The sequence below is a fragment of the Stegostoma tigrinum genome, chromosome 8 (genome assembly GCF_030684315.1).
Source record: "Stegostoma tigrinum isolate sSteTig4 chromosome 8, sSteTig4.hap1, whole genome shotgun sequence".
In the NCBI taxonomy this organism is placed as follows: Eukaryota; Metazoa; Chordata; class Chondrichthyes; order Orectolobiformes; family Stegostomatidae; genus Stegostoma; species Stegostoma tigrinum.
In genome coordinates, this window is record NC_081361.1 from 57231851 (window position 1) to 57254683 (window position 22833).

At 39.9% G+C, this 22833-nt stretch overlaps 1 protein-coding gene across 2 annotated transcripts in view; it reads left to right on the plus strand.

Moving 5' to 3' along the window:
• Positions 1 to 22833, plus strand: part of hook1 (hook microtubule-tethering protein 1) — a 79320-nt gene that overhangs the window by 32358 nt on the left and 24129 nt on the right. For both annotated transcript variants that reach the window (XM_048538627.2, XM_048538628.2), the window contains exons 7-12: positions 4395 to 4457; positions 6337 to 6420; positions 15342 to 15505; positions 18111 to 18251; positions 19889 to 20090; positions 20813 to 20923. In XM_048538627.2, the coding sequence (XP_048394584.2) occupies positions 4395 to 4457; positions 6337 to 6420; positions 15342 to 15505; positions 18111 to 18251; positions 19889 to 20090; positions 20813 to 20923 (765 nt within the window). The remainder of the gene's footprint in view (positions 1 to 4394; positions 4458 to 6336; positions 6421 to 15341; positions 15506 to 18110; positions 18252 to 19888; positions 20091 to 20812; positions 20924 to 22833) is intronic.

A 22833-nucleotide genomic window follows, 5' to 3' on the forward strand; every position in this document is an offset into this window, starting at 1 on the left:
ATTCTGGAAGAGGCTTCCAATTGTCTTCAGCCTTACACCACAACATGTAGACAAACAAGTAAATTTGAAGTATCGATCTGCCAGTGAAATATTAGGCGTTAGTTTTGACATTTGGTGAGGTGTAATATGAATGATTTAGCTTGTGAACTTCTGGAGATTAATTATTTTTAGGACTCGCGTAAAAAGTCACCTAAGTGAGTGCTAGCTTAAGCATACAATTTCTTTTTAAAAACTTAAAACTGGCTTGTTCTATAACAAATTTGAAATAATAGTTCAATATTATATCATGCAACCCAAAAAGAGAAGCTGAACTTAACCTTCAGTTTAAGGTATTCTTTAATAGGTACAGATACAGACTTTTAAACTGGATTTTAACTGTATAACGTATACATTTTTTTTAAAAACTCAGGTATTGTGAATAATACATTGTTAATAAGATATTTTTAGTAATAAATAGTAGGACAATAAGATAATAAGTTGTCTTCAATTTCTGCCTTATTGAAAATAAAGTGGGTTGAGTGGTCAATTTCCAATGATTCACTTGTGGGACATGGCTGGCTGGCCAACATTTACTGTCCATTCCTAACTGCTCATGAGAAGGTGATGGTGAACTGCCTTTTTGAACAGCTGCACTCCACATGCTGTCGGTTGACACAATGCCTTTAGAGAAGGCATTTGAGGATTTTGACCCTGCAACAATGAAGGAATGGCAATTTATTTCCAAGTTAAGACAATGAGGGAATTTGCAGGTGGCCGGGCATTTGGAAGGTATTGTCTCAGAATCTTTGGTGAATTTCTGCTCATGCACACTGAGCGTTGGTGGTAGAGAGAGTGGATGCATGTGGATCTGGTGCCAATCAAGCAGGCCGCTTTGTCCCGGATGGTGTCAAGTTTCTTGAGTGGTGTTAGAGCTGCATCCTTTCAGGCAAGTGGGCAGTATTCCATTATATTCCTGACATGTACCTTGTAGAAGGTGTGCAGGCTTTGAAGAGTCAGGGGGTGAGTTATCTGAACTGTATTCCTAGCCTCAGATCTGATCTTGCAGCTACTGGGTTTATGTGGTGAGCCCAGTTTAATTTCTGGCCAATGATAGGCCCAGGATGTTGATAGGGGATTCAGTGATGGTAACACTATTGAATGTCATGGGGTGGTTGTTACTTATCTGTTGTTGGATATAGTTTTTGTCTGGATTTGTGTGGTGCGAATGGTACTTGCCAGTTGTCAGTCCAACCCTGAGTGTCCAGTTGATCAATGCAGCTATTGATGAAGAGATCCAGCATCGACTCCAGTGCACTATGCAGCCTTCGGCCGCCTGAGGAAAAGGGTGTTTCAGGATAACAACATCAGATACGACACCAAGATCATGGTTTACAGAGCTGTGCTGGTACCTACTCTCCTAGATGACTCTGGGACATGGACTGTCTGCAGCAGACACCTCAAGGAGCTGCAGCAGAGCCACGAATGCTACCTGCTCAAGATCTGTATCTGCTGTGAAGAAAGATGCATCAACAGCAGCACCTTCGACTGGGCCAACATCCCCAGCATTGAGGCACTGATCACCCTGATCAGCTATGTTGGGCTGGGCACGTCGTCTGCATGACCAGCACGAGACTCCCCAAGCAGGTTGTCTACGCCCAACTTTGAAATGGCAGGCCAGCTCCAGGTGGACAGAGTAGGTGCTTTAGAGACCCTTTCAAGGCCTCACTAGCAAAGTGCAGCATTCTCACAGATGCCTGGAAACTACTGGTCCAAGAGCAGGAGTATCTGGGAATGCATTGATGACCTCAAGACCCGCCCTCAGCAAAATGTGTGGAAGCTAGGTGGAAACAGCAAAGGCAACACATAGCCAGACCAACACCCCACCAGGCCCTTCCCACAACCACTTCTGCCCCAAGTGTAACAGAGCCTGTGGTAGCTACATCGATCTGTACAGCCACCTACAGACTCTCACTGAGAGAGTCATCCTTGTCTGTGAGGGGCTGTCAATGAATGGATGAATTGCCCAGATCTTGTTATATTTGAACGTGGACTGCTTCAGTATCTGAGGAATTGCAAATGGTGTTGATATTGTGCAATCAATGGTGAACATCTTCATTTCTGACATTGTGATGGAAGGATGGTCATTGAATCTACTGAAGATGGTTGAGCTGAGGCCACTATCCAGAGGAACTCCTGCAGAGATGCCCTGGGGTTGAGATCACTGACTTCCAATAACTTCTGATGTTTGATCCATGAATTTAACTTGTGGAGAGTTTTCCCCCAATACCTATTGATTCCAGATTTACAAGGGCTCATTGATGTCACACTTGGTCGAATGTTGTCTAGATGTCAAGGAATGTCGCTCTCATCTCAACTCTGGAATTCAGCTCATTTGTTTGTGTTTGAACCAAGATGGTGATGAGATCAGGAGCTGAGTGGCCCTAGTGGACCCTAAACTAGGCATCACTTGGCCAACTATTGTTGAGCAGGTGCTGCTTGATAGCACTGTTGCTGAACACCTTTCCTCACTTCACTGATGATTGGAAGTGGACTGATAGGGCAGTAATTGGCTTGCTGGGTTGGATTTATCCTGCTTTTTGTGTACAGGATTTACCTGAGCAGTTTTCCACATTGCTGGGAAGGTGCCAGAGTTGTAACTGTGTACTGCAACAGCTTGGCTGGTGGGCGGCAAGTTCTGGAATACAAGTTTTCGGTACTATTCCCGGAACGTTGAACACTCCTATAACCTTTGCAGTATCCAGTCCCTCCAACTGATTCTTGATATCACTTGGAGTGAATCAAATTGGCTGAAGACTGGCATCTGTGATGCTGGGAACCATTGGAGGAGGCTGACATGGAGCATTCACTTGGCACTTCTGGCTGAAGATTGCTGTGAATGCTTCTGCCTTATCTTTTGTGTAGATGTGTTTGTCTCTTCCATCATTGAGGAAGTGGATATTTGTGCAACCTCCTCCTCCATTGAGTTGTTTGATTATCCATCACCATCCACGACTGGATGTGGCAGGTCTGCAAAGCTTAGATCTGATCTATTGGTTGTGGGATTGCTTAGCTGTATGTATCGCTTGCTGCTTGGTATGCATGTAGTCCTATTTGGTAGCTTGAGCAGGCTAACACCTCAATTTTAGGTGCCTGGTGCTGCTCCTAGCATGTCTGCTTACACTCTCCATTGAATCAGGATTGATTCCCTGGCATGATGGTAATGGTGAGGGAGGGATATACCAGGTGTCAGAGCTTGCATATTTCTTCTGGAGTACAATTCTGCTGCTGATGGCGCGCAGTGCCTCGTCGATGTCCAGTCTTGACTTATTAGCTCTGTTCAAAATCAGATTCATCTAATGTGGTGATAATACCACACAACGTGACAGAGGGTATTCTCAATGTGAAGGCAGCATTTCATTTACTCAAGGACCATGAGGTGATCTCCCTTACTGACACTGTCACGGACAGATGGACCTGCACCCGGCAGACTGGTGAAGCTGAGGTCAAGTATATCCTTCCTTCTTGTTGGTTCCATTACCACCTGTTGCAGACCTAGTCCAGCACAATCAGTAGTGTTGTTGCTGAGCCTGTCTTGGTGGTGGACATTGAAATCCCCAATCCACAGTACATTTTGTCTAGCCACCCTCAGTGCTTCCTCCAAGTGTTGTTCAACATGGAATCCTGATTCATCAGTCAAGGGAGGATGGTACAGGGTAATCAGGAGATTTTTCAGGAGCAAGGAAGAGTGCAAGAGGGCATACCTAAAAATGAAGTGTCAACCTGGTCAAGGCAGAAGCATTTGTAGCAATCTTTAGCCTGAAGTGCCAATTGGATGATTCGTCTCTGCTTTCTCCATTGACATGTTTATCTTGAAGCCATGAGGCTTCATGGAATCTGAAGTCAATGCTGAGGACCACCAGAGTAATTCCCGCCTGATTTGTGTATTAATGCGCTGCCACCTGTACCATTTGGGGTAGTTACAGCCAGAACATGCCTGACCAATCTGCTCACATAATTTTGATGTTAATTTTAAATTTAATTTTAAATATTTCCTGCCTGATACAGTGGTATAGCTCCTTCAGTTTGGGAGCTTGCCTGTAGAGTTAGGGGAAGAGAATAAGAAATGACTGTGGCTGCAGGTCGTTATCGCATGCAGCACCTAAACGAATCAGGTAGATTCATAATTGGAAACATTTTTCTGCCTTAAAGTTTCATTAGAAGTGAAGTCTGTCCTGTGTACTGTACCAAAATCAGAGTCACTAATACATTTTGATATCCCCGACAACACTTTAAGTCACTAGTCTTTGCCTTCAGTATTACTGCGGTGGTAATGATTTATGGTGTTGAAGGCAAATAGGCCTGGGTTCAAACTCATGGAAGGTAAAAAATATTAATTAGCTAATTTTACATTTCAGCTAATGAGTAAAGAAATGGCAGGAATGTTTGGCAGTGAAACCTCCGGAGACCTGGATCAACAGGTAACTAAAAAGTCTCAAGCTTTTTTGGAATTCAAAAAAAGCCTTGAAATCAAATTCTAGTGCACAATTAATTTTGATTCTAATTTAGTTTTTCATTCTAATCAGACTTTCAGTTTTTCTTTAAAATCAATTTCTTTAGTAGGTCTTTATTAAAGTGTGAACAGCATATGTGAACTCTTTGTTCATCACTCATCAGGGAGTTTTGTAAAATAGTTTACATTTTTAAGCTTTTGTGAAGAAGTCAGGATTTAATAAAAACTTTTCTGAGTGGAATATTCAGATCGAGTGTTGCTGTGCAGATTTACAGTTAGCTGAGCAAAGGTTATTTGATATGCAACTCTCCTCGTAAACATTACTTTAAGTGGATAATTTTAGATTATTCTTACACTCCACATGCAAAGAGAAAACATCTTGAAGTACTTTACATGTCTTTTGAACAAATTGATAGCCAAGAAGGATCAAAGAATTTGAAAGGGGGAAGGCAAAGTCAGAAATTTAGAGATTTTCTTGAGGAAGCAAATGATGTGGTAACTTGGAAATTATTCCTAGGAACAGGGCAGAAAGTGTTCGCCTGTGATGACTGAACAGAGGCTGCAGGAAACAGGGAGTGATCCACCTTAGGAGGCACAGATACAGTGACCTAATCATGTTAATGTATTTGATAACAAGGGATTGGGTCTTAAAAGTAATTCTTCAGGGGCCTGCCTTTTAGTGATGACAGTACAATTCATATCAGTATCCCTTCCACTTAGTAAGCTGTCAATAAACAGTGTGAAACAAAGTTTGTCAGCCATAATCAAATAAAGTGCAAGCGTCAATTTTCTTGTTGATGTCATTGGGTGCTTGTATTGGTTATTACACTCATTTATCGACCTGATGGTGGTGTGAATAAAATTTCCCTTCCCAAGTATGTCAAGACTGTAGAGAGGAAGGACACGCTTGATGTAGAGCGTGTTCGTGAGTGATTTATCATGGAGAAGGAGAGATGTGTTAAGTGGAAATGCTCAGTCTTTCACTATTGACAAACAAGGGGAGATAATGTTGGTTGAGACTAAAATGGAAGGAATCAAGGCAGCAGGTAGTATGGTTCTTGAATGAGTTCAATTTTGTATGTAGAAGAAACAACCTGATTAAATGGAGACCTGAGGCATTGTTGGAGTGAAGTGAATACCAGAGGAGGTAGAGGCAGCCAGGTTTTTCAAAAAGAAATGCATGAGCATTTTGCCTTCAGTATCTGATGCTATAGAAGAAGTTACATGCAATCCAGTCATACGAGATGGTTTGTTATTGAATAGGAATTTGCAGTAATTACTTGATCTACAGAATGTAATAGAAGAACTTGATTGTGGAAAGGGAGCAGCAGAGCCCCTTCAAGTGGCTAAGTCCCATTTGATGGTAGACAGCCAGGACGTGCTTTCAGGTTCTCATCCTGGGGTGTGACTACAAGAGGTACGTGTGATGGGTGACGAACAATGGTTTGCAAGGGATGAAGGCAAATGCAGATGATGACAAGGCAGTTGTTGAAATCATCAGCTCTGGTGCCATTGTCATGACAGTTGACAGATCAGAGGAGTTAGAAATTGCAGTTTGAAAAATAATGTGAGGGTTATCAATGAAATTTTCTACAACAAACAAACAAAATTCTGAAAATTTAGAATGAAATAAGATATGATCCGATATATAGGTTATGAGGCGATATCTTCATGCCTTTCTTTGCAATCACATTTTCTTTTAGATTTCAAGGTAGCTAAAAAGGAAGTAGCACGTGTTTCACATTCAGAATTTCGAATGACTTTGAGATTTAATTAGTTGTTAACAGGTTTCTCTTATTGCTTCTAAGAACTGTACAATTTAACTGATTTTGTTTTTCTTCTTTTAGCTTAAAAAGGCCCTGGAAGACCTTCATGAAGCTGAGCTAGGAAGGGAGGAACTGACTCAGCGCTGCCAGGAATTGGATATTCAGGTTAGTATGCAAAAACGTCTGATCTGATTTAGCGTCTGTGAAACACAACCTCCTTCCCCACACCCCCCGCCAACCACCCATCTCCCCACACATGCCCCCCCACCATCCACCTCCCCACAGGAGCCAAAAGGGTCAGAAGAGCCCAGACCTGAAATGTCAGCTTTTCTGCTTCTCTGATGCTGCCTGGCCTGCTGTGTTCATCTTGTTTTACACCTTGTTATCTCAGATTCTCCAGCCTTGGCAGTTCCTACTATCTCTGAGTTTTATGAACATACCTGAATAGGACGAGGTGCTGTTTACTGGCCCATAGTCATGCTAATCTATGTGTCTTTGACACATTTTAATGAAACTGAGACAAACCCTTAAGAAGACCTGCAGTGAGGACCTTTTAAAAGAATCACATGCTTAAAATGCCTAATGTGTTAATCTTTAAAATGTTCTTCCTATAATTTCTTTTTAGTTTCCTTATGGCACTTCCACAAGTCTTTGTGGCAGATGCAGTTATTTATTTCTTTTTAACCAAGCTCCATTTAATGGTTTGAAAATGTTTACTGCCAGGAATCCTTTAAACCAACTTGTTTGGATGAAATAAAGAAAAGAGGAAAGCTGTTTTGCAAGAAAGTCAACACACCCAACCACATCTTTCCTTAGCATTTACAAAGAGCGGTGTCATATTAACACTGTTGCTAGTGAAGGATATTCTTCCTGATGATTACGGCAATAGTGAATTCCTAGTGGCATTTTAGTGACATGACTGTGACACATCTATATAACCCTCAGACTGAAAAGTTTTTCAGAAATCTTTCAATTGCAAAGTGCCATATTTTACATGATTTTGCATACAAGAAATTGGGCCAGTGTGATCAGGAGCTGACATCAGAATAATTGATTGTCACAACCTGATTTCATGGATCTGAATCAACAGATCTTTGCCATCTGTTGCAAGAACATCAAGTGCTAATCATGTAATGAGGAGCTTCAACAAGGACTGAGACATTATACTACATGTGACATAGCCCTAAGAGTTAGCATGATAATTGGAAAACAGTTTTCTTTGTTGTTGTAATACATTTGTTTTAAAAGTCTCCTGATTTTTAATATTGTTTGCTTTTTGTAAGATGGTTTTCTTTCAACAGTCTACTTTCTAAATGTGGATTGGATGTTAACAACTGCAAAACATATATTTGATACTTGCTGAAAAGTAAACCAATCGATTTTCCTTACAATTGCTTCAGTGAGGTTTACATTTCCTAAATTTATTTATATATAGATGACAAATTACTTTGGTGACTGTCAGATGATGAAGTTATTTAATGTTTGCCTTGGGTAATCATGTCTCAGTATGTTCATAACCAAAAGGAGTAATGCTTTGAGAATTGTTAAGTAGACAATATTTATTCACTTAGTTTTACAACTGATATTTTATATAAGCAATACACAAGTATTACACTGGCTTATTCAATCACAATGGCACTAGGAGTGGCATAGTACCCTATTAGGTGAATTCCTGAAGTTTTACTTGTTGAATACAACTGGGCACTTTCCTTGCTTTGTGTTTAGAGTCAGGGTGTTTCAGTTCAAACTGTTCTATTCCATTTCCTGCAGCCTGTTGCCCACTGATGTCGGAAGATACTTTTTAAAACTTTTGGCCTCCATCAAGATGGAGGGGATGTGGGTTCTTCAGAGAGTGGTCCTGGAGGAAGGAGTTCCAAAACTGGGGAGAAAATTACTTTTTTTGAAAGTGCATTTTACCTCACGTTTTTGCAACAACATAACTCTTCTTCAAATTCATATTTTTCTCCTGCCATTTGGTGTGTTAAATAAACTTGCAATAGAAGCCAAGTTTGCCATTTGGTGCAATGATGTCATGGTTACAGGTTGAAATGATGCAATTTACAAAAGTGATACTGAAATGAAAAGCTTGCAGATATGAATTCAAAACTCAGCAACGTTTATCTTCTGTTGTGGTTAATTAATTACGATGAACAATTATTTTAAAAATGAGCTGAGAGAATGCCACTTTAATCTGAATGTTGTGATTCCATCACTGTGAGGCTGTTTAAAAGTAGTAAAATATAATTATGGAACTCCTTAGTGCCCCCCCATTGATAAATAGGAATGATGTAAGAATTTCATACTGTAATCCTATGAAAAACTCTTAATTTAGTCAAAAGAAAATTCTTATTCAGAACAAATGATTGAAGTGATTGAGACAAATTTAGCAGCTGTTGTTCTTGTAATGTCCTTTTAATTTCTGAAAATTGTGGTTTCCTTTTTTGTTGCCTGGTCTGTCATCTTTTTAATTCACGTAGTCATGGAGACACAGATCACACCAGATATTGATTCTTCCTCCGTCTTTTGTAATGAATGATTATAGATCTTAGGTAAAGCTAAAAAAAAACGTGCAACGGGTTTCATTCAAAACTACCTGGAATATTCACCTGGTTTCAATTAGTTTAAGTAAAATTATACTCTTGATCAGCATTTCGCTAAAGAAGGAGATTATAATAAACTTCCTGTGTAACCTGATTATGTAACCCAATCTTTTATGGATGGGAAAAATAATATTGTTTGAACTCCAGGTCAACATATGGGAAAAAGAAGTAATTGAGATTTTATCCTCATTTCAGTGCTTACTATTTTTCATTGTGTTTTGTTATCCCAGTTGAACTTATCTGTACTTTCTTCTTTTTGGTTTTAACTTACTTGTGTTGATAATGATCTACCATGATTTCAAAGCTGCACCTGGACAAATAAACATTTAAGTCAGAGATTGAGCTGTGAAATGGCATATCTGTCTTTTAACTTCATGAGCACTGGTTTAGACAGAGGGCTGGATTCTAGCTCCCCCTGATGGCAGGTTTAAAGGCAGGTGGCATCCCCACCGCTAAACTTTCCCACCTTGTCCTCATCAATTTAAATTTTATGTTGGGTGAATGAGGTATCAAATGCAACCTCCATAGCTTTTTCATTCACTCATGGGACATGAGCAGCGCTGGCTGACTAGCACTTATTGCCCATCCCTGAGAAGGTAGTGGTTAGCTGACCTGAGATAGAGTCAAACAGCATTGAAACAAATAGGTCCACACTGATCTTGGTCTCAAACCAAACTAAACTAGTCCCACTTGCCTGAGCTTGGCTCGTATCTCTCCAAAGCTTTCCTCTTCACGTACTTATCCAAATATCTTTTAGATATTGTAAATGTACATGTATCCATCACTTCCTCTGGTATTTCATTCCACAAATTAACCTCTCTGTGTAAACAAAAAAGTTGCCCCTTATGGCCTTTTTAAAACTTTCCACTCTCACCTTAAAAATGTGTCCCCTAGTTTTGAACTCCCCATCCCAGGGAAAAGACCCTTGCTATTCATCTTATCCAGGCTCCTCATAATTTTATAAACCTTCATAAGGTCACCCGTAAACCTCCTACACTCCAATAAAAAAGTCCCAGCCTGCTCTCACTTCATGGACTTCAGGAGAAGAATATTGAGCACTCGTCACCTGTAAAGGCTCACTTTGCCCTGCTATGGACTGCAATGAGAAAAAGAGGGGGATTGAGGGAGATGAAAATGAGTAGCACAGCTGTTAACAGTGAGGGAAGAAGTGACAGGAAGTGGAGAGCGTGGCAGAGCAGCAGCCTTGTGAGATAGAATTCGTGTGAGTCTTGAACCATTGCAGTCCATGTGCTTTTGGTAGACCTACAAAGCCATGAGACATGAAATTCTAGGGTTTTGATACAGTGATACGGAAAGGAATGGCAAAATATTTCCAAGTCAGAATGGTGGTTGGCATGGAGGGGAGCTTGCAGGTGTTGGCATTCCCTGGTTTCTGCTGCCCTTGTCCTTTTAAGTGGAATTAGTTATGAGTTTGAAAGGTGCTGTCTCAGGAACTTCTGCAAATTTCTGCACTGCATTGTGTTGAGGGTATAAACTACCACTACTGAGCAGCATTGGTGTGAAGGGAGTGGATGTTTGTGGATGTTGTGCCAATTAAAAAGGCTGCTTTGTCCTTGGTGGTGTCGAGCGTCGAGTGTTGTCAAAGCTGCATTCATCCAGGCAAATAGGGAGTATTCAGTCACACTCCTGACTTGTGTCTTGTAGATAGTGCACAGCCTTTGTGAAGTCAGAGGTCAGTTACATAGTTCAGTATTCCTAGCCTCTGGCCTGCTCTCGTAGCCACTACATTTAAACAGTAAGTCCAGTTGATTTTCTAATCAATGATATGATCCCCCAGGATGTAGAAAGTCTTGGAGTCATTGACAGTAACGCTATTCAATGTCAAGGCATTGTCAGTGGATTGTATCTCTTTGGAGGTGGTCATTGCCTGGTATTTGTGTGGCATTATGTTACAACTTTTCAGCCTATCTGGATATTGCATTTGGACATAAACCGCGTAGGTACCCCGGGAGTTGTGAATGGAGCTGACCATTTTGCAAATATTGGTGAACATCCCCATTTCTGACCATTTAATGGAGAGAGGATAATTGATGAAGCAGCTGAAGATAGTTGGGTCGAGAACATTAGCCTGAGGAACTCCTGTAGAGATGTCCTGGAGTTGAGATGACTGACTTCCAAAAACCACATCCACTCTTCAATATGCCGTGAATGATTCCAATCAACGAAGAGATTGCTCCCTGATTCGCATTGACTCCAGTTTTGCTCAGAGACCTTGATGCTGCATTTGGTCAAATGTGGCCATGATGTCAAGGGTTTTCACTTTCACCACACCTCTGAAATTCACCCCTTTGTGAACCAAAGCTGTAATATTGTCAAGAGCTGAGTTGTCTTGACAGAAACCAAACTGGGCATCACTGAACAAGTTATTGCTGAGTAGGTGCTACTTGATAGCACTGTTGATGATACCTCCTGTCACTTCACTGATGTTTGACAGTAGACTGATGGGCTGGTAATTGAATGGGTTTAATTTGTCCTTTTTTTTGTGCACAGGACATACCTGGACAGTTTTCCACATTGTCAGATAGATGCCAATGCTGTAGCTGTACTGGAACAGCTTGGCTAGGGGAAAGGCAAGTTCTGGAGTACAAGTTGCCAAATTCTGTCAGGGCCCATTGCCTTTACAGTAACCAGTGCCTCCAGCTTGATTTGGGTGGCGATTAGCATCTGTGATGCTGGGTAGCTTTGCGGAAGACCAGGGTGTACCCTCTTGATACTTCTGGCTGAAGATTGCTGTGGGTGCTTCTGCCATTCTGCGGTAATGAGTACAGATTCACCACCGTCTATCTCCGTTCCAAAGGCTTGTCCCTTCACTCTGAGGCTGTGCTGTTTGGTGCTCGTCTCTCCTTGTAGTGGAAAATCATCTTCACGTCCACTGTATTTGGGCCTCACAGTATTCTGTAACTTTCAATCTGATCCCATCCCTTTTTCCTTCTAAACTCTATGGAGTATGGACTTGGAGTCCTCAACTGCACCTCATACGACAAGCCCTTCATCCCTGGCATCATTCTTTTGAACCTTCTCTGGACTTCCTCCTTGCCAGCATATCCTTCCTTAGATAAGGGGCCCAAAACTGTGTACCAATTTTTCAAACATGGTATGACCAAAGCCTTTTACAGCCTCAGCAGTAGATCTTTACTCTTGTATTCTAGCCATTTGAAATGAATGCGAACATTGCATTTGCCTTCCTAACTTCTAATTGAACCTGCATGTTAACCTTAAGAGAATCCTAAACGAGGACTTCCAAATTCCTTTATCCTTCAGATTTCCAAAGCCTTTACCTGTTTAGAAAGTAGTCTGCACGTCTATTCTTCTTACTAAATTGATAATCTCACTGTTTCCCACATTTAATCCATCTGCCACTTCTTTGCCCACTCTCCTAGCCTGTCCTAGTCCTTTTGCAGCCTCCCTGCCTCCTCAACACTGTGTCCCTCCGCCTATCTTTGTGTCATGTGCAAACTTAGCAATAACGCCCTCAGTTTGTTTGTCCAGATTGTTAATGTAAAACATGAATAGGTATGGTCCCAAACTAGTCCCTGCAAAACTCCTCGAAACACTAGCTGCTACCCTGAACAAAAACCCTTTATTCCACTCTGTTTTCTGCCAGTCAACCAATCCTCTATCCATGTCAATATCTTGCCTCTCATACCACATGTTCTTATCTTATTTAGCAACCTCCTTCTCAGCACCTTGTGAAAAGTCTACTGGACATCTAGATCATGTCCACTAGCTCTCCTTTGTCTAACCTGCTTGTTATTTCTCAAAGAATTTTAACAGTCTTGTCAGGCATGACCTTTCCCTGACAAAGTCCTCCCTCCACCTCTTTAATTTTTTCCATAATTTTTCATGAAACTGAACAGCCCCATCTACCCAGCACTATCTAGTTTTAAAGCCCTACCACAACCCTAGTTATCTGATTTGCCAGGACTACGGTCCCTGCAGGATTCAGTCGAGCCCATTCCATTGCAACAGCTCCCTCCTTCCCCAGTACTTGTGGCAATGTTTCATGCATTCAAACTTGTTTATCTCTGACCAATTGTGATCCACTTGTTTATCTGTTTAATCTCTTTGACCCTGTGCCAATTTGCTGAGGTAGTAATCCAAAACCAATTATCTTTTGTCATTCTGCTTTTTAGTTTGGCTGCTAGTTGATCATATTCCTCAACAGAACCTCCTTCCTCTTTCTACCTGCGTCATTGGTTACTATGTAGACCATAAAAACTGGATCTTTCCCTTCCCGCCCCTAGTCCCTCTGCGGTCCAGATGAGAAATCCTGAAACTGGGCACCAAACAAACATCACAGCCTTTTGAGATTCTTGATCCTGGCCACAGAGAACAATGTGTATTTCCTTGATTATACCAACCCTGATTGTGACTATGTTTCTCTATTCTGCCCCCTCATGAATGGCTCCCTGTACCACTGTACTAAGGCCGGTTTTCTCATCGTCCCTACAGCCCCCGCTCTCATCCACGCGGGGAGCATAGATCTTAAACCTGTTAGTCAAGTACAAGGGCTGGGGTACCTTAGGCACTGCCTTCTGGATCCCTCAACCTGAGTCGCTTGTAGTTACACCCTTCTGTCTCTGACCACTGACTAAATTCATTGCAGTCAATCTAAGGGCTGTGACAGCCTCCTGGAGCATAACATCAAGGTAACTCACCTCCTCCCTGATGTGTGCAGCATTTGATGTTCAGAATTCAGCTCATCAACTCTGGTCACTGTGAACCACAGTGGGGTCCAACAGCTCTGACACCATGCAGTTATAACACATCATCTGGCCTGGCATCTTTGTTTTAATCACCTAGTTCTTAATTTGATTTTCCAAAATTTTATCTTTTAGTTTGTGCGTAAGTATCTCCCCTCTTTAACTTCAACCTGAAAGTAACCTATAATAGTTAAATTGGTTGTTGATAGCCACCAATGAGCTTACAGTTTACCTGTGATGTCACTATTTTTGTGCTGGCCCCCGATTCTGTGTTTAAAGTTATTCTATTAAATAAAAAAAACTTACAAACAATGAGCCAGAAAAAAACAAGCAAAAAGTACCTGTTCCCCTCTGCATTGAATTCCCGTGATTCCACCAAATTCCCAGAACTATGTATGCGCTTGGGCTATCTCTTGCTTTGGATGAGATAGATATCTCCTTCCTTAAAATGCAAATCTTACTGATCATCAGCAAGCTCCATCAGCATAAGTGTCACCATCTTCTCTCTCAATACCTTACATTTATTCTGTCTGTGCAACTGTATTCATCTCTCACCAAGACTCATACTCTGCTACTCTCACTATTACCTGCAAGATTTTCCTCACTTGCCTTAATCCACGCCAGTCCCACCCCCTGTCATCACTAACCCTGCATGATCTCTGTGCTGTGTACTCACTCACATGGGTCACCTCTCCACCTGGACCAACAATAACAGCTATGGCACCTACTTTAAACTCATTTAATACCTGTCTCCCTCACATTCCAGCCCACAGCAGGGCAGAAAGAATCAAGCTGGGCATTGAGGCTGTTGGACATTCGGTTTCTTGCTCCTTACATGTTGACGATCCTGATTCCGACTGACAATGTCTAACCAACACGCCCTCAACCCCATCCCCCCAGACTAATATAGGACACTGCCCTTGGCTTACTGTCCTGACATTCCCTGAGCAAAAGATATCTCTCTTACCTTGACTGAGGACTGCTGACAACCTTGACAAGGCTTGGGGATTGCTTTGCAGAACACCTACGTTCGGTTCACACTAAACAACTGCACCTCCCAGTCGTGAACCACTTCAACTCCCCCTCCCATTCCGCAGACGACAAGTCCATCCTGGGCCTCCTGCAGTGCCACAGGAAGATGTGACCCGAAGGTTGCAGGAACAACAACTCATATTCTGCTTGGGAACCCTGCAGCCCAATGGTATCAATGTGGACTTCCCAAGCTTCAAAATCCCTCCTCCCCCACCGCATCCCAAAACTAGCCTAGCTCGTCCCCGCCTCCCTAACCTGTCCTTCCTCCCACCTATCCCCTCCTCTCACCTCAAGCCCCACCCCCATCTCCTACCTACTAACCTCATCCCGCCCCCTTGATCTGTTTGTCCTCCCTGCTTGGCCTGCTGTGTTCATCCAGCTCTACACTTTTTGTTATCGCTTAACCTTGACAAGCTTCCGGCTTGTGTCTGCAAAAAAGCAGCAATTCAGTACTGAGACCATTTGACAGCTTGGTCCAGTTCACAAGCTGGGACATGTCCCTGAGTGCACTGAGCACTCGAAGCGGCATTATAAGAAAGTGGCCATGGCTAACGAGAACAAAATCTCCAGAAACTTACTTTCCAGCCCCTCCATGCAATTGAAGCTGGCCGCAAGATCCCATTGACCACGAGTGCAATGTTTATCTCCGTAAATGGAATCACATGCTGGGAATGTGTATTTTTGATTGTTTGATAAGGTAGCATTAAAGTACATAAATCTCTGCTTCTAGGTTTCTACATTGCAAGAAGAAAGAAATAGCTTATTGGCTGAGTATGACCTTATGACAGAGAGGATAAACCAATTAGATGCATTTGATGATCCACACAGCCTCGCTGGCAAGAAATACTTTAACTTCCAACTTCAGTTGGATCAATTACAAGAAGAAAACTACAGGTATATGATTCAGTTGTATTCATTAAAATTTGTTAAATTTGTGATGTGTATTTTATAGCTTTACTTGAAGATCACCACTGAAGCTGTACATTTCTCCTGCAAAATGGAGCTTCACAAATGCTTCATAAGAAGCCTCAAATCTTCAAATTAACACATGCAGCAACATGATTCTGGCAGCTCCATCAGCTGCATACATTCCTGATGTTTCTATTGGATAACAGTAAACGTGGAAGAGCTACTTGCCCAATCTTCCTTCCCTTCAATTCTGCTTCGTCTTTTTGATAGAGACATTTCATGGGTCTAACTGTTCTTCTCTCTGAAAACACCACCCTCAACCCCTCCTGCCATGTGTATGTGCAACACATAGCTCCGATTTTAATCACTGTGTCATTAATGACTCTGCCTTCAGCTGCTTAAGCTCTATCCTCTCCTATTTTTCACTACAAAACTTAACAATTCCCTCTCAAAAAGAACTTCTCTACTTCTCTTTCCTCTCTTAAGACATTCCTTAAAACCTAACCCTTTCACCTGCTGTAATATCTCCTTTACGTCTTGATAGCAAATTTTGTTTGATAACTCACCTGTGAAGTGCCTTAGGATGCTTTACAGCAATAAAGGCCCTACATCAATGCAAATTCTTGTTGATTTCTCAATCCCTTTCCCTAGTCCCTTCTTGCTGTCTGCTTTTAATTTTACTAAGATTTCCTGTTCCTTTTCTTTTTATAATGTTTTCCCCCTGCCATCGTAACATGTTTTTAACTTGTATAAAATAGTCAACAAAGCCTAAAATCACTAGATTGAGCTTCCAAAGCTCCAGAACCTGCAGACACTCCCATCCTTTTAACTACATTAAAACTATTGGAATGAAGGACATTTGTTTTGCCCTGACTTTGTGGATGACATGAGATCCACTAATTAAAAGTAAATTCACAATTTAAAATACAAAGATCAAATTCTTTAATCTGACTTAAATTTGTTGTCTAAAGACTGGTTTATCTAAATCAGTCCCTTACTCGCTTTCTTGACCCAGTCTCAATTTTTTCCATATATTTGGCTCTCTGTCTCTGCATTTTACTTGTTTCTCTTCTTTCAGGTTTCGTTTGTCTTGCATTACTACTCTTGCCTATCTGCCCACTATTCGGACTGAATATCTCTCTTTTTTTCCCACATTTGTCTTGTGCAGTGCAAGCCTGTTATAATGCAGATGCTGGTGTCCAAAAAGTGAGACTACATTATAGGTAGAACACATTAGGAAAATGACTTTTAGCTAGCAAAATTAAGCTTTAAATAAATACCGTACTGCTATCAGGAGCCATGAGACCCCTCTGTAATAATCAAGTTTGTAATATATTGAACCATGGTTAAAACAGGCTTTCACTGCACTCACTTTAAATGGCAGTGCAAAGTGAATACAAAAATTGATGCCAAGAGTTTGTTAAGTAATCTGGTTCACAGTAGCTCCCTGAAACATCACTGGAGTTAAAGCTATTCAAAACCATGTTTTATTTTCTTTCCTTTTGCCTTCTCTATTTTTTATCTTCTACACAACTTTTACTGCATTATAAATTTATTTATAAATTTTCAAGTCTATTCTTTTCCTTTTTGTGGTCCATCCTTTTCTTCTCTTATTCCCTAATATATGCTGTTGGTTACTTTCTTCCTGATAATGTCTTCAATTTCAACTCAGTGTACTGAGGGAATCAGGAAAGATGTGGTTTGATTTATGTATAATGCCTTTATGAATTTACTTATTGTTTTATAGCTTAGCAAAAATTATAAATAAATCATATTTTGTAGGTAAGGAAGCAAAGTATTTAAGGGAGTACTGCTTCCTAATCTCACATTCTTGGCTGAAAACTGTGTGCATCTGTGTGTGCGTGTGGGGACAGGATGGGGGAAGTTGGAGTGGGGAGCTCTGTCCAACTTGTCTATGACATAACTGGATATTCCAATGCACTGCACAATTTGTATATAACTTTGTCAAATAGTACTGATTGCTGTGGTTTAATCTGTGCAATGTAATTTTTCAAATGAAAAAGCTAGGCCTGAATTACATATATCTAATTTATAAATGAATGTAGACTGTGGTGGTTGACTTACCGAGTTGCTAAGTTTGTTTGCAGATGTTTCATTGCCATACCAGGTAACAGCATCAGTGCCTTCTGGTGAAGCTTCAGTGCAGGTGCATTGATGATGTTACCTAGTATGATGATGAAACATCTGCCAACAAGCTTAGCAGCTCGATGAGCAAGTCAACAACCAAAGCTACAAATCTTCTCAGAAACCTTGAATGTAGAATAACAAGACAGTTGGCACAAAATTCATACAATTCAATACTTGTTTATGTTCCAAAAGTGTGATGATTACACAGTTAATTGACCTTGAATAGTCTGTAGCTGTCTTTTGAATTACAAGATTAGATTATGGCTTCACTACAAAATGTGAATTAATCTTCAATGTCTTTGTTAATGTTAAATATCATTGTAGATATAGTAATTAGTGAATCATTCTGCCCCTTCAGAACGGTTACCGGTTGTGTCACAGTACTTGGGGGTTTCTTTCATATATATCAAAGAAGATTTTTGTTTGTTAACATTCTGTTTAGGCTTGAAACAGCAAAAGATGACTATCGTGTTCATTGTGAAGAACTGGAACGACAATTGATTGAGATGCAGCACAGAAATGATGAACTAAACAGCTTGGCAGAAGAAAATCTTGCTCTGAAAGATGAAATTGATATAATGAGGTAAAGGAGTATTGACAGCTGGTAGATTCCATCTGAATTACATTTGCTGTAATTAGGAACAGATTCGCCACAACCTATGTTGTTAAAAGATGATCGTTAACTGAAGTATCAGAATAACATGTCCCTATCATATATGACCTTGTATTATAGAGCAAAAAATATATCTGTTATTTGGATTGCTGACATGATAAATAAATGAATAACATCACCATTATTTTGCTTTTAAGTATTAGCTGCTGTCGTCCTGTAATTTAAGTTTAAAAATAATATTACACAAGGACGGATAGAGGAAAAACTGAAAGTCCACCTAAATAGTAACTTAAAAGGTCTGACTGTTCTGGTATAAGTTTTTGTCGTGATGCATTTTACTGGACTCGGAAGGTTTAACTGAAACTTGAGGCAAACTTTTCCATGTGCTGACGGTATAGTTAGAGTAGATTAAAGTAGAAATTTGAAAGATTGTCATAACTTTTCAGCAAAACACAGTGCTTTCTGGCACTGAGAATGCAAACAACCACTGAATCAAGAATTTTTTTCACTATTTTACTTAATGGAACATCTACACTAAACAGTTATTTGGAACAATTTTATTAAGATGACCATAGATTCTCGTTGTTAAAGGGATTGTTTGATAATTAAGCCCTATTGCAGGTATCCAGACTTTCTTTTAAAATATAGGGCATTGTTTGTATTTTCTGCCTCCTGATGTCTGTGCTGTTTTGTAAAACACAATTTTGCAAAATAGTCACTCTTCCAGAAGCAAAATTTATAGTAAGCATGGGATAATATTGTGTTGGTGATGTTGACTTAGCCATATTGTATCATCAGAAATGTTGTGCATATCCCGTTTACAGTTTAATATAGAAGTTGTTTTTCCCTCAATGGAAAGTACTCTGATGAAAGCCAACTTTTTAAATGATAACACTGTATTTCTCTCACTAGTTTCAGAGTATTTCCTGTATATTGTTCTTTAGATTTCTAGCATCTGCAGTACTTTGCTATTTCAATTGGTAATTTTTGTATTTTTATTTGACCACAGAAGAATAGTGAGACATTATTTATGTTCCTTCTACGTCACAATTCTTATTTGCTTAGAGGTTTTAACAGAATTTATAAATTTAGTCTGCTAGTATCGATGGAAGATATCTGGAAAAGCCAGTAAGTATTTGTTTCATGCTTTGATGATTAGTCCTTTTAGGCTGATATGATTATTGTCCTTTCTTCAGCTTGCAATTACTTGACTCGTGTTCATCCTTCTCGTATAGACTTTTTGGTAATTTGTTCAAAGCTCATTTCTGAATATGGTGATTTTTATTGATCTTGCACATGGAACTTCATTGCAGTTGATTACAGACTAAGATATTCAGCAAAGGGTACAGAAGGAATTGAGTTTTACTATGATCAAAGATGCTTTAAATCTTAGTGAACATTTTTATGTAATATATCTATTAAAGCAACAAAGTGCATGCTATATATAAGCAAATGTTCAGACTTCAGTATCAGAATGTAGTTTAAATTTAAGCTAAATTGGAGTTTATACGACAACTAGGTCTCCAAGCTGAACAGAATTCAAGGCTAGTTCTAGAAATTTTACAGACAAGAAAACATTTTATGGATTTTGATCATTGTTTTTATAGAAATTATTCAGATAAGGTAACCAAACTAGAAGCTTTGGTGGAGACATACAAGAAAAAACTCGAAGACCTGAATGATTTGAAGCGGCAAATGAAATTGTTGGAGGACAAAAACGTGATGTATATGCAGAATACAGTCAGTCTGGAGGAAGAGCTCCGAAAAGCTAACGCTGCACGTGCTCAGCTGGAGGCATACAAAAGACAAGTAAGCATTAGCCACAAATCCCCTTATCTGAGTGGAGCATGTAGTTTCATGAAAAACCATTGCTTGTGCAGATAACTTAAACAACTTAAGTGTAAAATTAAGCAGCTTCCTTAGGCTATGTACATTGTCACCCAATATTAGACATTTCTCCAATTGATTTACAGTCTCCATTCAGAAAATAGACTGAATCAGAAGCTCTGAAATCGGGATGTGACAGTTGACTAAGTAACTGGGGACATGGAAAAAGATGAAATTGAATACCAAGTGCTGGAATCGTTTAAATTTTAAGGAGCTAATTATTTTGTAGCTTTCTATATTATAATGATCTTTTACCTCTCCAACCTAGATGATTCACTCCTTTCATGAAAATTCCATTAAACATTTTTAATATTTTCAGTCTTGAGATGCGACCTGTCAGGGACAGGATTTGTCGCATATTTTAATTGTCTTGATGAGATAGTTCCTCAGCTGTTTTACTGAAATACTGCCTGTCCGTCTGTGATCATAGACACATGCGGCACCTCCATTTTGTCTCCATTGAGAGCAGCTAACTTGGAATAGGTTAGTGATTGAAACATTTTCAGACTTATGGTCCAGTGCCATAAGAAGGAACACATTTACTAAATGAATCAGGTGAGGAACACCATACTTTTCCTAATCTAATGCAACAGTGCCATTTAATCTAATGACATTTTGCAACATTGCTTTATTGTCATTACAAGGTTCAGGAACTTCACAACTCGTTGTCTGAGGAAGTAAGAAGAGCAGACAAACTGGCTTTTGAATTGAAACAGATTGAAGAAAAGCATGAAACATTATTGAAAGAAAAAGAGGCAAGTTCCCTTTAGTATTCAGACTGAACCACAGTTAGATTTCTTTCGTTCTTCAAACATGAGCAGCTTACCTACTGAAACGGTTTGAACTGCCATGTTCCTTATCCTTTCTGGCCAGTAGATAAAGTTCAGGTCTTTTGATATTGATTAAGTTTTCCTAAGTTATATTTTGTGCTATATCGGTATGAGGATTGATAAATAATACTTTAGTATTCCATCCAGCTCTCCCTGTTCACCTGCCAAACACCTCACCCGGCAGATATGTCTATTAGGGTTTGTCCAGCTTGACCAACTAATGAGCCATGTTGGGACATTATACTCTTGGAGAGGGAATTTTTGTCTCTGCCAACCTCCGTCTTTCTTCAATGTGGTATTCAACATGGAGCAATACTGTTTCATCAACTGAGTGGTGGCAGAAGGTTTCATTATCCATATTTGCCCTGGGATATCATGGGGACCAGACCAAATATTGAGAATCCACAGGATAATTCCCTTCCAGACTGTACACCACCATTGCTGTTGCCCCTGCCCTGCCAGTGGGACAGAACATACCATAGGATTATGCTGGTGGTGTCTGGGATATTGGCTTTAATGTATGTTTTGATTGAAATGGACTATGTCATGTTGTTGTTTGACTAATCTGTGGAACATCTCTTCCAATTTTGGCACAAACCCCCAAATGATGGTGATGGCTTTGCAAGGTTTCAGGAATGGATATGTCATTGTTATTTTTGATGTTGATGTCAATGATGGGTGGTCCAGTTTTCTTCCTTTTTGATGATTGGTCCATGTTTGGCAGAATGGAATGGCTTACCAGGACATTTTACTGGGTAGGTATAGGTCACTCACATTGCCATGAATCTGGAATCGCTTATTTAAATTGGGAACTAATCATCTCAGAACCTTTGGGTACATGTTGCTGGAATTCTGTATGGTAAAATTTAACTACTACATCATTAAGCAGCAGGTTAAAGGCCGTGCATTCAGCTGTCAGCATGGCAAGTTATGAAATTATCTGGAATAAGTTTTGTAAATTGTCCTATTGGTACCAGAGGAAATAAAATGAAGTATGTTGGATTGTCATAAAAACACAACTGACTGACTGATATCCCGTCCCATTAGATCAGACCCCATTACCATCTGAAGTGACACAACAAGGAGCACTTCAAGAAGAAAGTCCTAGTGCTACCATCATCTCTGAGTAGCAAAGAATGATAATAAAATCCAGCTTAGCTCATATCTGGGGAAAAGTATTGTGCTGTTACGCCTCAATAGAGATTATTTTAAGATGGTATTACAAAGCATTTTATAGTCTATATGTTTATAATTTGACTAATTATTGTTATAATGTTTCAGTGTTGTATTTGGGCAAAAGTAAAACAAAATACCATGATCATGTGGTAACATAAGCTGTTTACTAAAGATGATGACAGAGGGGTTGAACTCAAAGAAGTTTTTAGACAGTTATTACAGTGCTGAATTGAGAAAATGTGCATGCCTCAGTTTGGTATTTCAATATTTTTGAATTAGAATGCAGCTACAGTATAGAATGATGAAATTGATTGTGTGTTGTATTATAGGTCTCAGACAGAATCCAACAAGTTGTGTAATAGAATATGAGCCTTAATATTTGCCTGAAGTGATTTTCCTATCAAAATATCAATTGGATAGTGATTCTTTTCTATATTTGGCGAGAAAACATTAAAGTTCAGGACTTATTTGAATCACGGGATCAAGGAAAAATCGCACAGGAAGCAGAAAACTGCAATACCAAGCAAATAATTTAGTCATCAGTTAGAAATATTTCTACCTGTGGAGAAAGTATAATTTGCACAAACAATATATTCAGATTTTTAAGGACTTTAGATGTTTGAGATGGGACCTCATGGTTTGATATTAGAATAATCTTA